The following is a 16,049-nucleotide window of genomic DNA, read 5'->3' as shown; positions in this document are numbered from 1 at the left end:
GGCCTAGAGGAAAGAAGAGAACTAGGAGTCGGATTCCTGATTAATAAGAATATAGCTGGTAACATACAGGAATTCTATAGCATTAACGAGAGGGTGGCAGGTCTTGTTGTTAAACTTAATAAGAGGTACAAGATGAAGATTGTACAGGTCTACGCCCCTACATCCAGTCATGATGACCAGGAAGTCGAATGCTTCTATGAAGACGTGGAATCGGCGATGGGTAGAGTGAAAACCAAATACACTATACTAATGGGCGACTTTAATGCCAAGGTAGGCAAGAAGCAGGCTGGAGACAAGGCAGTGGGGGAATATGGCATAGGCACTAGGAATAGCAGGGGGGAGTTATTAGTCGAGTTTGCGGAACAGACTAATATGAGGATAATGAATACTTTCTTCCGCAAGCGGGATAGCCGAAAGTGGACGTGGAGGAGCCCGAACGGTGAGACTAGAAATGAAATAGACCTCATACTCTGCGCTAACCCTGGCATCATACAAGATGTGGACGTGCTCGGCAAGGTGCGCTGCAGTGACCACAGGATGGTAAGAACTCGAATTAGCCTAGACCTGAGGAGGGAACGGAAGAAACTGGTACATAAGAAGCCGATCAATGAGTTAGCGGTAAGAGGGAAAATAGAGGAATTCCAGATCAAGCTACAGAACAGGTATTCGGCTTTGACTCAGGAAGAGGACCTTAGTGTTGAAGCAATGAACGACAATCTTGTGGGCATCATTAGGAAGTGTGCAATGGAAGTCGGTGGTAACTCGATTAGGCAGGATACCAGTAAACTATCGCAGGCGACGAAAGATCTGATCAAGAAACGCCAATGTATGAAAGCCTCTAACCCTACAGCTAGAATAGAACTGGCAGAACTTTCAAAGTTAATCAACAAGCGTAAGACAGCCGACATAAGGAAGTATAATATGGATAGAATTGAACATGCTCTCAGGAACGGCAGAAGCCTAAAAACAGTGAAGAAGAAACTAGGAATTGGCAAGAATCAGATGTATGCGTTAAGAGACAAAGCCGGCAATATCATTACTAATATGGATGAGATAGTTCAAGTGGCTGAGGAGTTCTATAGAGATTTATACAGTACCAGTGGCACCCACGACGATAATGGAAGAGAAAATAGTCTAGAGGAATTCGAAGTCCCAAAGGTAACGCCGGAAGAAGTAAAGAAAGCCTTGGGAGAAATGCAAAGGGGGAAGGCAGCTGGGGAGGATCAGGTAACAGCAGATTTGTTGAAGGATGGTGGGCAGATTGTTCTAGAGAAACTGGCCACCCTGTATACGCAATGCCTCATGACGTCGAGCGTACCGGAATCTTGGAAGAACGCTAACATAATCCTAATCCATAAGAAAGGGGACGCCAAAGACTTGAAAAATTATAGACCGATCAGCTTACTGTCCGTTGCCTACAAAATATTTACTAAGGTAATCGCAAATAGAATCAGGAACACCTTAGACTTCTGTCAAGCAAAGGACCAGGCAGGATTCCGTAAAGGCTACTCAACAATAGATCATATTCACACTATCAATCAGGTGATAGAGAAATGTGCGGAATATAACCAACCCTTATATATAGCTTTCATTGATTATGAGAAAGCGTTTGATTCTGTCGAAACCTCAGCAGTCATGGAGGCATTAAGGAATCAGGGTGTAGACGAGCCGTATGTAAAAATACTGAAAAATATCTATAGCGGCTCCACAGCCACCGTAGTCCTCCATAAAGAAAGCAACAAAATCCCAATAAAGAAAGGCGTCAGGCAGGGAGATACGATCTCTCCAATGCTATTCACAGCGTGTTTACAGGAGGTATTCAGAGACCTGGATTGGGAAGAATTGGGGATAAAAATTAATGGAGAATACCTTAGTAACTTGCGATTCGCTGATGATATTGCCTTGCTTAGTAACTCAGGGGATCAATTGCAATGCATGCTCACTGACCTGGAGAGGCAAAGCAGAAGAGTGGGTCTAAAAATTAATCTGCAGAAAACTAAAGTAATGTTTAACAGTCTCGGAAGAGAACAGCAATTTACAATAGGCAGCGAGGCACTGGAAGTCGTAAGGGAATACATCTACTTAGGGCAGGTAGTGACGGCGGATCCGGATCATGAGACGGAAATAATCAGAAGAATAAGAATGGGCTGGGGTGCGTTTGGCAGGCATTCTCAGATCATGAACAGCAGGTTGCCATTATCCCTCAAGAGAAAAGTGTATAATAGCTGTGTCTTACCAGTACTCACCTACGGGGCAGAAACCTGGAGGCTTACGAAAAGGGTTCTACTCAAATTGAGGACGACGCAACGAGCTATGGAAAGAAGAATGATAGGTGTAACGTTAAGGGATAAGAAAAGAGCAGATTGGGTGAGGGAACAAACGCGAGTTAATGACATCTTAGTTGAAATCAAGAAAAAGAAATGGGCATGGGCAGGACATGTAATGAGGAGGGAAGATAACCGATGGTCATTAAGGGTTACGGACTGGATCCCAAGGGAAGGGAAGCGTAGCAGGGGGCGGCAGAAAGTTAGGTGGGCGGATGAGATTAAGAAGTTTGCAGGGACGGCATGGCCGCAATTAGTACATGACCGGGGTTGTTGGAGAAGTATGGGAGAGGCCTTTGCCCTGCAGTGGGCGTAACCAGGCTGATGATGATGATGATGATGTAACAGCATTAAGAGGCTGCGTGTTATATAGCGCCGCACCTCTCAGGAAACAGAACTCCTGTGAATATGACCATATTCAGTCGTTCCCTTGAGGTTACGTTTAAGAAGATTCCACACTACTTACCTAATGAAGACGGCGTAGTCCGCATATCACAATTGACGCTCTTCCGAGGATGGTTTTACGATGCTCATAGGGGGCGTTGGGAAGATGTAGCATCAAATGGCTGTGTGAATGTCGCAGGGATCACAGTTCCGTCGAGCAGGAGGCAGGAGGAGCTGCTTCGCGAAGTGTACGCCGGCGCCAACGTCGACCCACTGAAGGTCACCTACGTCGAAACCCACGGCACCGGAACTAAGACGGGAGACCCTCAGGAGCTGGCGGCGCTCAGCAGATTCTTCTGTGTTCCGGAGCGGAAGAGGCCCCTAAAAATTGGCGCGGTCAAGAGCAACGCGGGCCATGCGGAAACCGCCTCCTGTAAGACAGAGTTTCTTTATAAACTATGCAGTAAGTGCTGTTCACGTTACACACGCGCGACGACGGCTCAATTTGAGTAACGGAAACAAATCTCCAAGGCCATGCCTTAGTCGTACTGAGAGCCTACGCACGTGTGCAGAATACGAACCGTGTGTACCATTGGTGACCTTGTGGTGAAGTTGCAACAGTCAATGTTATTTTTATGCGAAGCATATTACTAGAGCTCAACCCACTCCTCAGGCGCGGCGGTGTCGCTTTCAATACCACGTGACACCGTGACGTCACGACAGAGGAGAAACGGGGCTCCAACTCGCGCCGTCGCTCGCGGCGTCGCGGCGGTATATAAGCAGCTGCGCTTTTTCTAGGTGGCTTTGGCTCAACTCTTGCAAGATGGGCTTGGTGGGAATCGAACCAGGGTCTCCGGAGTGTGAGACGGAGACGCTACCACTGAGCCACGAGTACGATGCTTCGAAGCGGTACAAAAGCGCCTCTAGTGACTGCGGTGTTGCCTTAGAAACGAGCTGTTTCTAAGGCTCAGGCGTGCGTCGCTTGCTCAGGCGCACATTTCGTTGCCGCGCCGAACGCTGCGTTGCTCGACGCTCACCGCGTCCAATGAGGGGTGCGTAGTCGCTGCGCCGTAGCCCATTGTCTTACACCCCGTGGCGGGTCGACGGGAGCGCTGTCGCGTTTCACTCTTGAAGGCGAAGCAGAGTAACGCATGAGTTGTTTCTTCAATTAGCCGAACCAAATATAGCAGTTCACCAGGCTAAACAGTGGTTCAACAACTAAAATAAAGGTTAGTATGCTTCGCATACTGGGCTTAATCTTAGCTAAGCCATAGCCATTTTTTTATTGTCATTAGCATTTTGGGGTGGGGGGAGATTTACCCACTGTCCTGTTTGTTTGTAGCCAACCACTTTGAGGCCAGCTTGGCTCACTGCTTATGGGCCACTGGGTGTGGCCGCTGCTGATCTGAAAAATAATTATTTGAAATTTTGTCGTGCGTGCAGCGAAATCTATCACACGTCCTATATATTTCGACAATCTTGCCTGGACATGTAAAACACACGCGCCAGGCGTGGACTTCGAGGCGGCACCGCTAGATGGCACAGTGCGCCCCGAGAGTATAAAGCCCCTTAAAATTCGTAAAGTAGCGACACTCTGCTCCTCCGCCTTCACTCCTCCTCGTTTCTCCTCTCTTTCACTCTCCCTCCTCGACCGTGGCGCCGCCTACACTGCTCGAGCGTTGCAAAGGCGCCAACGTGCGCTCCTCGCCACTCCGTAGTCACTTCTCGAGCAAAAATGGCGCTGGTGCACGGCGCGAGGGCCCACGTGATGCTGCTAGGCCAATAGCGACGCGGCGTCGGCCTCGGCCAGAGCACGCGAGGAGGAGGCGGCATTCTTCAAAGCGTGGAACTATTTTACGAAGTTTAAGGGGTCTTACGAGGGAAGCCCGAGAGAGGAGCCCGGCTACAATGCACGCCATATACATGACGCGTTTCAGCGATGACAACACGGTGCGTTGCTAAATTACTTGTATGGTAATTTCATTATTACCAGCAGTCGTCCTGGGATGGTTTATGTCGGAATTTAGAAGTATAGGTGGCTTTCACAAACATATATGTATGCCTACTTCAGCATTCCTTATGTTTCCTAGAGTCTTATGTTCTCGCTACGATGCTCGCTAAAGTAATGTAGAATGAATATGGGATACGCATGTGTTTCATGAGAATTATATAAAAAAACTTGTGGAAACGTATTCAATTTAAGCTTTCATGTGGGAGGGTTCGATGACCAATTACAGACACATTTGCGGTGATGCGATATTAGCGCAGTATAAAGCTGATCATCGCAGTACCACCGGCCACACATACAGCGAGCGCTATTCTGGCGAGAGTTGAACTTCATCAGTTGCCATACAAATGTCTCAACCAATATACCAAGCAACCAATATAGCTCCCGTCCCAAATAGGGCAAGTTTCAGGATGTGAGCAACTGTGATCTAACAAGAGCCGCATCATTGTGCCAGCGTTTCGTCAAGACTTCTCTTCGTCAGTAAGTAGCAGCGGGAAGCACAGCCCTGAAGAAAACCAGTCCACTTCTAGATTTGTAGGCAATGAAGGTTCTCTTGTTTGCCAGTTGAGCGCTTTGTCTCAATCTTCACTTTACCTACAGTTCTTCAAGGGAACGGGCAGCGCGAACGATGAGGACAAAGAAATAAGCACACAGGGAGAGTGCTGGCCGAATTTTCCATCCTTTTGACGACCTTTCTCATTGAAATCACTTCATATTTACATAATGATGATATAATATATAATATAATTTTAATGATATAATGATATAATATAATGATATTGGCCATAAATTTTGGTTATGTCCGATTTCATTAAATTTTTAACGTCTTCCTCAACTGCAGAACTTTCTTTCTGAGAAACCCGTTTAGGTTTCCTTTGGAGTTTGGTGCTGCTTTCTGGTGAATGACAATTTTTCGTTTTATGTAACGCATTTATTTAAAAAAATGTTATCGGCTGCCTTAAGCACCTGAGGCATGTGAAAATGCAGTTACCTCGGCGTATTTGAATTCCTGTTTATGTACTGGTCTTTCAGTTACGTGTGCATAAGCAAAGCTGTAATTATTCGCATGCCATTCCGATGCAATTTTTCAATATGTTCTGCTTCTATTGATGCCAAGTTGCGGTAGCTGTAACCGTACATTGCACTTGAAGTAATGGCTGCTTCAAGATTTCCCTGGTTTCTCCCATGCCCAACTGCGATGCTGTAATACGTCGCATTAGGTGAAGGGTATGCTCGCAGTCCTTTGTTACTTTAGAGATTCATATCGTTCCTGTTGCGTCTTGATCGACGAATGCTCTTAGATACGCGATGGAGGGGCGCCGCGCAGTCTTCAGGTTTCCTTGTTGCAGGACGACGCTTCCCACGATAATCATATTAAATGCCCTCCATGCGCTGCAAAAGTGTTGCGAACTGAAGTAACGTATAAGTCAACTGCAAAGAACACCGTTCCGAGAAAACACGTGCTAACGTCTTTCGTCTTCTGTCAGAATTTGTCATTTTCACATTAACCATTTGCATGCTCACGTGGTATGGACGTCTAAGACGAGCTTTTAGGAGTTTTTCCTTGCTGGGCGTGAAAAGCGACAGATCCCGAAACGGCCTCCAGCTATAGATGAGCAAATGCATGCCGCTTAAACCTTGCAGCAGCAGCGTAAATGCTTGCGAGAGGCCTACATAATGGGTGCAGAGTTAGCAAAGGTGCTAAGTAATTGCTGAATTAAGAAGTGCCGTTGCTATAGTGGGCAGGGACAATAGTGGTGGCTGTAGGGCCTTGTAAAATATCCCCGCGGTCTTTATGAAAACGTCTTCCGACATCAGGAATATTTGTGACTAGCACCACGTGAGCTAAATATTTCATTTAAAAATTCTGATCCGCTTTGAGCTTTTACGGCTGTCCTTTCGGCGCACGCCATACTTCAATCTTTCGTTGCAATGTGCTTTTCAACCGCGATAATGATAACTGTGGCTAACTTGTAGTTTGACACTGACCTTGTAATGTTTGCTCCTTTGAGCTGCTTCAATTTCGCAATTATCACTTGTGGGCTGAAAATAGTATTTTCATCATCATCAAATTTACCGGTATGCTCTATCATGCAAGCAATGATGTCGCAATGATGTCGTAAAATGTCGCACTTACGTTATCGGCCGCATGCAATCTTTCAAAGATTTGTGCAGCCTGATAAAATACTAGTTATATACGAGCCCCAGTCCCAACCCGACCACCACCACTCAGCCCACCGAAAGAACGAAAGAAAAAAATAACATAATTATTTTATGCGACCGCAAACTGCCCCTCTGTTTTTAATTAATAAATTGGTTTTCGAAGTCAGTCATAGTGGAATTTCGGTTTTCTTGCTTATACCCTGAAGTCAAACGTCACATGTATCTCGTCTCTCTTTCTACAATATCTAACTCTTTTCACTTTCTTTATCCGAGAATACGGTACCTAGTTGGTTCATGCTGTTTTCTTATTTGTTGTTCGCAGCAATCAACACGATTTCCAAGGTGATTATCCTCATGGAGACAGGAATGATCCCGCCAAACTTGCACTTCGAGGATCCTAACCCTATCATTCCGTGCCTTCACGACGGAAGCATCGAGGTGATCTCCAAGCTGACGCCCTTCGATGGTGGTCTGGTTGGCATCAACGCGTTCGGATTCGGTGGGACCAACGTTCACGCCATTCTGGAGTCAAACCCGGGACCACAGGTGGACACCGTGCCCCGGGAAAAGCCTGAGCTGCCCAGGCTTGTTCTCATGGCTGGAAGGAGTGAAGAGTCGTTGAGAGTGGGTGTCACTCGTACTCAGGTCTTGTGGTCTGCCCGGGAAACCTTTTTAACGCGAAAGCGTTAAGGAGCTCGTGTCGCAGAAAAGCCGGTGTCGTCGGCATCCGCGGCGTTGGCCGTGAGCGAAAAATCCCGGAAGGCAATTCATAAATAAAAACAACTTGCAAGCTGGGCTAGGTGGGAATCGAACCAGCGTCTCCCGAGTGTGAGGCGGAGACGCTACCACTCAGCCATGAGTTCGATGGTTCAAAGCGCGGCAAAATGGCCTCTAGTGAATGCGGTGTTGCCTTAGAAACGTGCCGTAGAAAGTTATACTGCGGTGTATATCGGTAATTACGAGCATGTAAATTACAGCAGTCGCAGTTAAACGAGTAGCGAAGTTCGTTTCCGCTACATTTCTTCTGCGTTTGGCGCAGAGGCAGAGCCATCTTGCGGCAAACACAGAAGACCCCCTCCTCGCAATGTACGGCGCTGCCCCGACAGGTGGCGCGCCACTCGCCCGCTTCTCCCTTTCGTCTCGTTTGAGCGCAATGGGGCCGTGCGGGGACCAGTGCGAGGATGCCCCAATACCCTTGCGTTTAATAAGTTTTCTCGCTCTCTCCCCTTCCAACTTCCAGCCTGCGTTACTCGAACCCTCGTGTTTAGGCGACGCAGATCCTCTTTCCTCTCACAGCGCGATTCCTAGGTGCAGCGTCCGATGCGGGACGCCTCTGACGGGATCGCTGCGCCGTAGCGCGTCTGGTGGGAAAGCGTCCCCTGCGATGTGTGCCGTGCTGTTGGCGAGGAGTCATGCGTCTGCGTGGTGCTCCCAAGCGAGATAGAGGGTGATCCGATCCCATCGAGGTGTCAGCCCCATGATCGCGTCCGCCTTCATGGCGCGTCACGGCCGGGCTGTCTGTGCCGATGCCGACGTTTGGCTCGCGTAGATCGTTTGTCCCTCCGAGACATCGAGTTATTTGGTTCGTTCCGCCTGCTCAGGCGCACGTTTGCCGCGCCGAACGCTGCGTTCTTCGGCGTTCACCGCGTGATTGGTGGGTGAAAAGTCCGATGCGGGGTGCCTCGTAAGTCATCGCTGCGCCGTAGCGCATTGTCTTACACCCCTTGGCGGGTCGACGGCGACGCTATCGCGTTCCACTCTTGAAGGGGAAGTTTAAGCGTCCTCCATTTTTTTTTGTCCTGCACATTAGAAACTAACATCTACTCACCGCGCCACCGTCATTATGGAAATATAGCCAACTGCCGAAAATCAGGATCCTTCTTCCGTATATCACGTCGTTTCGCTATTCCTTATGGCCATTGTGAGAAGGTTGAAAAATGGCATCTTCGATGGCAAAGTGACGGCGCACGGCAGTTTTCTTAAATTCTGTTGTAACTGAACGATCATTGCAATGCCTTCTTGATCGCAGTTGTGCTGTGACCTGACATCCACGGGTTGATGTGGCGCGAACTCCAATGTAAACGTGACTACTACGTATAAGAATGAGAACACCACCACAGCATACTCTGCTTTCAAATTACAGAAGATTTGTGTAGGGGCGTCAAGCCTAACATTTTTTAAAACTCTATTTGCATGACAGAAAACTCTGGACAGGCTCGAAGCCGACGGACCCTACCCCGATTCCGCATACGCCCTCTTGAACCGAGTAGGGCAGCCCGGCGTAAAGCAGTTCCCGTTCCGTGGCTACGCCTTGATTCCCGTGGACGGCTCACAGGAGACCGTCATCAAGGTCGTCGAGAAGGTCCTCCCAGCGAAGAGACCGCTGTGGTTTGTATTCACCGGCATGGGCTGCCAGTGGAATGGCATGGCAAGGCAGATGATGCAGTTCGACGTGTTCGCCCGCTCCATCCAGACATCGCACGACCTGCTGGCGAGGAACTTCGGCCTCGACCTCATCGACCTGGTGACAAGCGTGGAACCACGCGGCCCGGAAACCGTGGCGAATGTCCTTGTTTCTATCACAGCAATTCAGGTGAGCTTGCGAGCTTTCGACGCATTGTCTGCAATATGCAACGCATCAAGAACACCTATAAATTTGCGTTCAAAAGGCCATAGCGGGTGATGAGTAATGTGAAACGCAACGTCCTTCTACGTGACGGAATGTTCAGTGGAAAAACGCACACTGGTAGCGTGGGTAGGTGTATGGTCATCGTAGCAGATCGATACTGGCCTGCGTTAAATACAATCAATGGTATTATACGTATGTGCCAGCAAACATCATATCTATACTCTAGGGTGCACTGTGTACGTAAAAAAACGGAAAGTTTCTTGAATGCATTCCCGAGTCTTGGTTTAAATAAGGGGTGTCAAACCGGCAATTTTTATCCAAAATCTGTGTTGACTCGTTATTGCCGGCGGCTCTCCTGTGTCAGACTTAATCGTCGCCAAAGAAATGACGCTCCATGTACGTTAACTCGAGCACAATACCCATGCGAACGCGGAAGTTGCAAAAAACTAAGAAATCGCAGATTTCTTCTTTAATTGTTGTAACACTGCGTTGTCTTGATTTCCTTTGTTTTGCTTTTTGTGTCTAGCGTGCATTTCTTATGCCTCTATAACTCAATATGTTTAGCACCATTTTCTTTTGCAGTCTCCACGAAGGCAATGTTATTGAGGTCCGTTCCCTGGTTTACTTAATTTTTTTTCTTCACCGATATCCGGTGTTTTAATGCAAAGCATTTTTGCCTCCTTTTTTGCACTTTGCTCTAGGTATTTAGGGTCCTTTCTCGCCTAGCTTTAAAAAAATAACGTGATTCAGATGTGGGAACCAAACCTGTGCTGTCAATCGCAGGATCCGGCTGCTCTAACAATTAATCGTCACTTACAACGCATACATAGACGAAGGACAAAAAGGACGACGAAGACAAGCGCTTGTCTTCGTCGTCCTTTTTGTCCCTCGTCTATGTATGCGCTGTAACTGATGTTTGATACCATGGAATACCAACTAACCCGTACCCAAACCTTGCTAACAATTAAGCCACGATCGCACGCATGCTTTGGAAGAATCGACATTTGGGCAAGTTGGTACTGGTTGAGCATCTTGAAGGGACAGCGCAAGAGGACAAAGACAGATATCACTGTCTCAGCGCTGTCCTCTGTCTTTCCTGCTTTCTGTCTTCGTCGTCTTGCGCTGCCCCTTCAGGGCATGGATGCTTCTCTCACTCCAAAGCTAGTCGGCTTTTTGAAGATGATTCAAATGGACCACTGTCACGGCTCGCACCAAATAATCATTGTGCCCGTGCACCCCGTGCCACTTTGTCGTCTTGTTTCCTTGCGACAGCTCACGCTCTGAGTCGTCGTGTAATGCAACGCTATCTCCGGGGCCGGCCCACTTTGTCGAATACTCATCTCGTAGCAGCTTACGATACGTAGAAACTGCGACGTCGTAGAAACTTCATGATCGCCCAAGTTAATCGAGTTTTAACATTTCCTCACCTAAGTACAAATGCCTCTGTAGTTTGAACGCACATCACATGAAAATGTCATATCTACACTCTGCTGACGTCACGAGCAGTGCTTCTATCGCTTACGCTCGTCTGAGGATGGTAATGATGATGACCATTAAGATAACACTGAGCCATGTTTCGAAATGACTCCTTACCGCGGCCTTTTGGAAAGTTTCGTCACGGCAACCTCGCTGCAATCTTGAGGTTTTGTTTCAGAAATATGGATGAAAACTGCAAGAAATTTGATGAACCCTTCCTGTGATCGTGAAAACTCGCAGTGATCGCGGAAGCAGAGAACAGTTGTCGATCTATTGCTATTTCTATTCAAGCAAACTAGACAAGTTAAGTCTGCGAAACCTCTGCGAGGTTTCAGTCATAAAGCGCAAAATTTCAGCAAGCGCGTACCGGAAGTCCTGCCGAAATACTTCCGAATTTGAGCGGTAGTGCTATGATGAAGCTGCTAGAGAAGGTTGCTGAGGACGGAGGTGTACCCACAGCTGCAATCTCGCTTAAACCAGGAAAAATTTTCGTGGTGTTTTCACAGACTGGAAACGGTCTTCAGCATAGACACGATTCCGATGGCATCTGAAAGAAAGGAAACGGGTGGTTTGCAATGTGTCCACAGGTGGCGCTCGTCGACGTCATTTACGCTCTCGGACTTCGACCCGACGGAATCGTGGGTCACTCACTGGGAGAGATCGCCAGTGGGTACGCTGACGGGGGCCTCACCGCTGAGCAGGCCGTGCTGTGCGCGTACTGGCGCGGCCGATGCACCGATGTAGGAAATCTCCCGAGAGGAGCCATGGCCGCTGTAGGTAAGCATTGGGGCCCGTGTTCGCAAAGTTGCGTGCAGCCTGGAGGAACTTGTAAAAAGCAACAATGTTGCAGTGTCAATTCCAAAAATGCTGATCGTGGCGTTGATGTTGATACAAGCGGAGTTAGCTTGGCGCGCGCTTAGTCGCCAACGAATGCTTCACCTCAGGTTGACCATGTGTTTCAGCGGAAGGCGATCAGCACGCGTAAATTGCCTTTTGAAGCAGTGAAAGCAAAACACAAAAGCAAAAGGACGGAGAAGGATGATAAATCAGAGTGTCGTATAGCAAAAATAAAATTTCTGCGGGAAACAGCGCGGCGTGTAAGCTCCCTTCCAGAGACTACACTGGATGAACACTATAAATATCCCACTTTTCTTGTAAGTACACAAAACATGCAAAAAATTTCAACAAGAAGGGAAATGGAAAAGGCAGTCGAATTCTTGCAAGTCTGAGTCATTCCAATAGCGACGACGCGAATGCTCCATGGTAATGGCTTGCTCCATTGCAAGCCATTTAACAGCCAGCTCTAGCTAATAAGTATCCCATATATTGTTCATAAATACGAACGAGAACACGAAGGATAATTTGCGAGTTGCCAATGCAAGGAATTTTTGGTTAAAACACGTTGGCGGGCTAGTTGGTTAGAATCGATGGTAGAGTGTATAAGCGCGACTGCACGACGAGGGTCTTAGGTTGAAAAAAGCTTCATTCAGCCCGGTTCAATGGTTGCTTCCAGAAAAGATAATTTCTGCATTTTGCGTCCATTCGGAACCGAAAACTAGCGTTATCCCCCCCCCCCCCCCCCACACACACACACATTTAAGACATCTTCTTATGGGAAGTCATCACCTATAGCCGATGACGGTGCATTTAACGTGGGACTCTCTACGCAGGGTTGACATGGGAAGAAGCGAAAAGGCGTCGCCGCAACGGTGTGGAAGCTGCCTGCCACAACGCCGAGGATTGCGTTACTGTGTCCGGACCGGAGGACGCCATTTTCGACCTGGTGAAGGAGCTACAACAAGAAAAATTGTTCGCTCGCGTTGTGAATACCATGAATGTGGCCTTCCATAGCACTCAGATGCGGCGCGTAGGAGCTGCGCTGCTCAAAGAATACAAACAGGTGAGTGACGAAGGAGCACTGTCCAAGGTAGCTGCCGTGAGAATCCACAATAAATGGAGTTAGTTCCAGTACGGACAAAGCAGCGGTCATAATCTTGACCGACGGCCTCTGCCGTAGAGTTGCCTGCGAAAAAAAAAAAAAAGAGAACTAGAACAGAGAACTCTGGCGCAAGTGCGTACGACTGCTGAGAGCATGGAGTTCAAGCCATTAAGGTAATGGTGAATATTATGTGGATTTGCTTAAACTTTATTACTCTGGCATTAAACGGATTTACGATTCCGGAACGTGATCGTTTTCAACAAGAGGTAGCGTTACACATTAAACAATTCGCAACATTTTTAATGTGCCTATGAACTAATTGTCGTGCATTTCGAAATACATGATTTCATGGTCATTTAGAAAGTTAAAGCAATATGAATTTATTTAATAATGTTCTTTATGCGTTTCACAATACCAGACGCCAGATTGGCCAAAGGGGTTCTGTAATATAATAAAGATATCGTCCAATATAAGGGTACCAAATATTAGACATTAATAAACACAAATGAATAAATATGAGTATTCGCACGAACAAATCAACAGGGTATATCTCTGCACCTTTCGAAATATAAATTCAAAGAAAAAACAGACTTATCTAAGAAAATCTGTTCAAGTTCCTTGCAAAAATCACTGGCCTTAAAAACCATTTTAGTGAGGGCGTCCCAGTCGGAAATCGTCAATGAGAAAAAACTGTTTAAATGCATTGGCCTTTGCAAAAATTGGTTTTGGTGCATGATTATGTGTGGGCCCACTACTTCGGATTCTTAAGTGCTGTACATATGAAGGCACGCACATGTCTAGTTTGCTTTTAAAATATGCAAATACTATATGCGACCATATTTTCAACACCAGCATATTTTCGATTTCCCAAACATAAGTTAGAAAGTTTCTTTTGTGCATGTTGGGCTCACATATAACAATCACGGGGAAGCGGTATTTCTGGACGCGCTGTCGGAAGTCACTTAGGCGACCACGCAGGCCTCTGGCATTCTACTGCATCACTACACTGCGACGTATGTGCTGAGTATGCGCGCGAAAGACTGACAATGGCAGATACATTGAGACATTTACACAATGGACCACTGTCGGAGGACCTCTTGCTAGGCGCATGGCCACGGAGTTGGCAGACGACAGAGACACTGCGTGCACTTTCACGTTTCCTAGGTGACACGGGCCTGGACTCACGCCTGTGATACCAGTTGTGTAATATGTCCTTCACCTCGTCCCTCCCATTATCATCCCCCATTGTGACCCTTTTTCTAACCCTCTTCCCCTTCCCTTACGTGGAGTAGCAGGCCAGATGCTCCATTATCCGGCCGGCCTCTCTACATTTTCCAATCATTAAAACACTTCTTCTTCTTCTTTTGTGCCATCTCTAGCTTTTGTGTATGCGGTCTACTTTGGGGATCTCAAATGACTGAAGCATATTCGATTTTAGACCTGTCATGCGAGCTGTATACCAGTAAACTGAGCTTTGTTGGAATTTTTCTTAAAATGAAACCATGTCAGGTATGAAAATTTTTGGAACTAACCTGAATATCAAGTGTTTTCTCCAAGTAGTCAATGCTTGATATGTCATTATATACTCAAAATTCCTACCATTGGTCACATCACGCCGAGTGCACTTTGCACCACGGTTATTTGACCAAGAGCAATATAACAGCTGATGATGCGAAATACCGGCCTCAACAGCAATAACCCCACTGGATAAGGTGATAAAAAGGTGTTCCAAAAGCGCACTTTCTAGTGTGCTTAAATTCAATTTGTCCAACGTTTAAGGCTAACTTAATATTGAAAATTACATTCGCATTTGTCTCATTCACCATATACCAAATGTGTCCGGTCACATGAGGGCAAATATAAATGTTCTATTATAGCAGCATTTCGTTTCTGATGTTCAACTGAAGATCACACAGTCTAGGAAGAAATGACCTTTCAGTATCCGGTACACTGTAAGAAGACCAGAGTGCATACGATAAATCGTTCAGTGAAATACTTAGAAAAAGTCATTCATAATCTTCTATCTGTTGCACCCCATGTGACGTTTGTTTTTTGACAGTCACTGCGATACCTCCGGCCACGTGAGCAAAGATCGTGTCGATAGATGCAGTAACCAGGTGGAACAATTTCATGGTCACCAATGTTACTGTTCAGCCAGATCTCCATTAAAAGCACTAAGTGAGGGTTGTAGAAAAGTAAGATCATTTCAAGTTCACTTACTTCATTTACCATTCTCCTAGAATTCAGAGAAAGGATTCGCATTTGACTATCATACATTTGTGTACGTCAAATGCACATCAAATTTCTGTGATAGTTTCTAATCAACGTCAAATCCACAATACTGAAGAAATCAATGTTACTCTCATCAAACCCATGCCTGGTAGCTACCCAATCTCAACCCCTGGATTGCCTTTAAAATTTTTTTGTAGAAACTATATGGTTACCGCTGCGAAGGTGTTTTAAATTGTCAAGCCATCTTGTCTTTCCGGAGACCCAATGGTGAATTATCGACAGATGTTTTAATGACGACTGGAGCAAACTTTTCTTCACGGCTGAATTATAGGTCGAATTATTGACATTTCTGTCAAACCTCCTCTTGAGGAAATAAGAACAGTTCGACACATATGTGTCCTGAAATAAGGCAATAATTCATGTTGTTACTACAAAGAACTTTCTGTTTCCCTTCTCGAATAACGGCTGTGTTTACGTTTCACAGTGTAGTCTCGGATCACAAACAGTTTTATGTCAAGTTTAATACAGCTAACTCCTGGCTCATGTACGCCCATCAGGGGGTTGTGTTGCAAAATCTTAGATTTCCTAAATATCGTCCTTTTGTCTCCTCGTTACGTATGTAATTGATTCAGCTAACCTGCAGCAGGAGGATCGCGCATCCTACCGCTGGGCACGGCAAAGCATATACTCCGACGCCGATTGTTGCGAAAAGTGTACGTAAGTTGTGAATGACGCGATCAAATAACATTGCTGATCTCGCAAGTGCGCTTCTAATGCACTATCAGTCCTCAGGTGATATTTCATAAACACGGCGTTTTCAACTCGGTTCTGTTGTTATGGAGCTTAAAGCTCGAATTTAAACTGATTCGAGATTCAGATTTTGACACCACTTCC

General features: G+C 46.5%; 1 protein-coding gene across 1 annotated transcript in view; it reads left to right on the top strand.

Annotated features, from left to right (window-relative positions):
* Positions 1 to 16,049, top strand: part of LOC126529444 (fatty acid synthase-like) — a 66,332-nt gene that overhangs the window by 15,720 nt on the left and 34,563 nt on the right. Inside the window, exons 5-9 of the mRNA XM_055069851.1 lie at positions 2,908 to 3,141; positions 7,202 to 7,536; positions 9,080 to 9,472; positions 11,572 to 11,761; positions 12,655 to 12,884. Of these exons, the coding sequence (XP_054925826.1) occupies positions 2,908 to 3,141; positions 7,202 to 7,536; positions 9,080 to 9,472; positions 11,572 to 11,761; positions 12,655 to 12,884 (1,382 nt within the window). The remainder of the gene's footprint in view (positions 1 to 2,907; positions 3,142 to 7,201; positions 7,537 to 9,079; positions 9,473 to 11,571; positions 11,762 to 12,654; positions 12,885 to 16,049) is intronic.

The sequence above is a fragment of the Dermacentor andersoni genome, chromosome 8, assembly GCF_023375885.2.
Source record: "Dermacentor andersoni chromosome 8, qqDerAnde1_hic_scaffold, whole genome shotgun sequence".
In the NCBI taxonomy this organism is placed as follows: domain Eukaryota; kingdom Metazoa; phylum Arthropoda; class Arachnida; order Ixodida; family Ixodidae; genus Dermacentor; species Dermacentor andersoni.
Note: the sequence above shows the minus strand (reverse complement) of the source record. Positions and strands in the feature narration are given on the sequence as shown.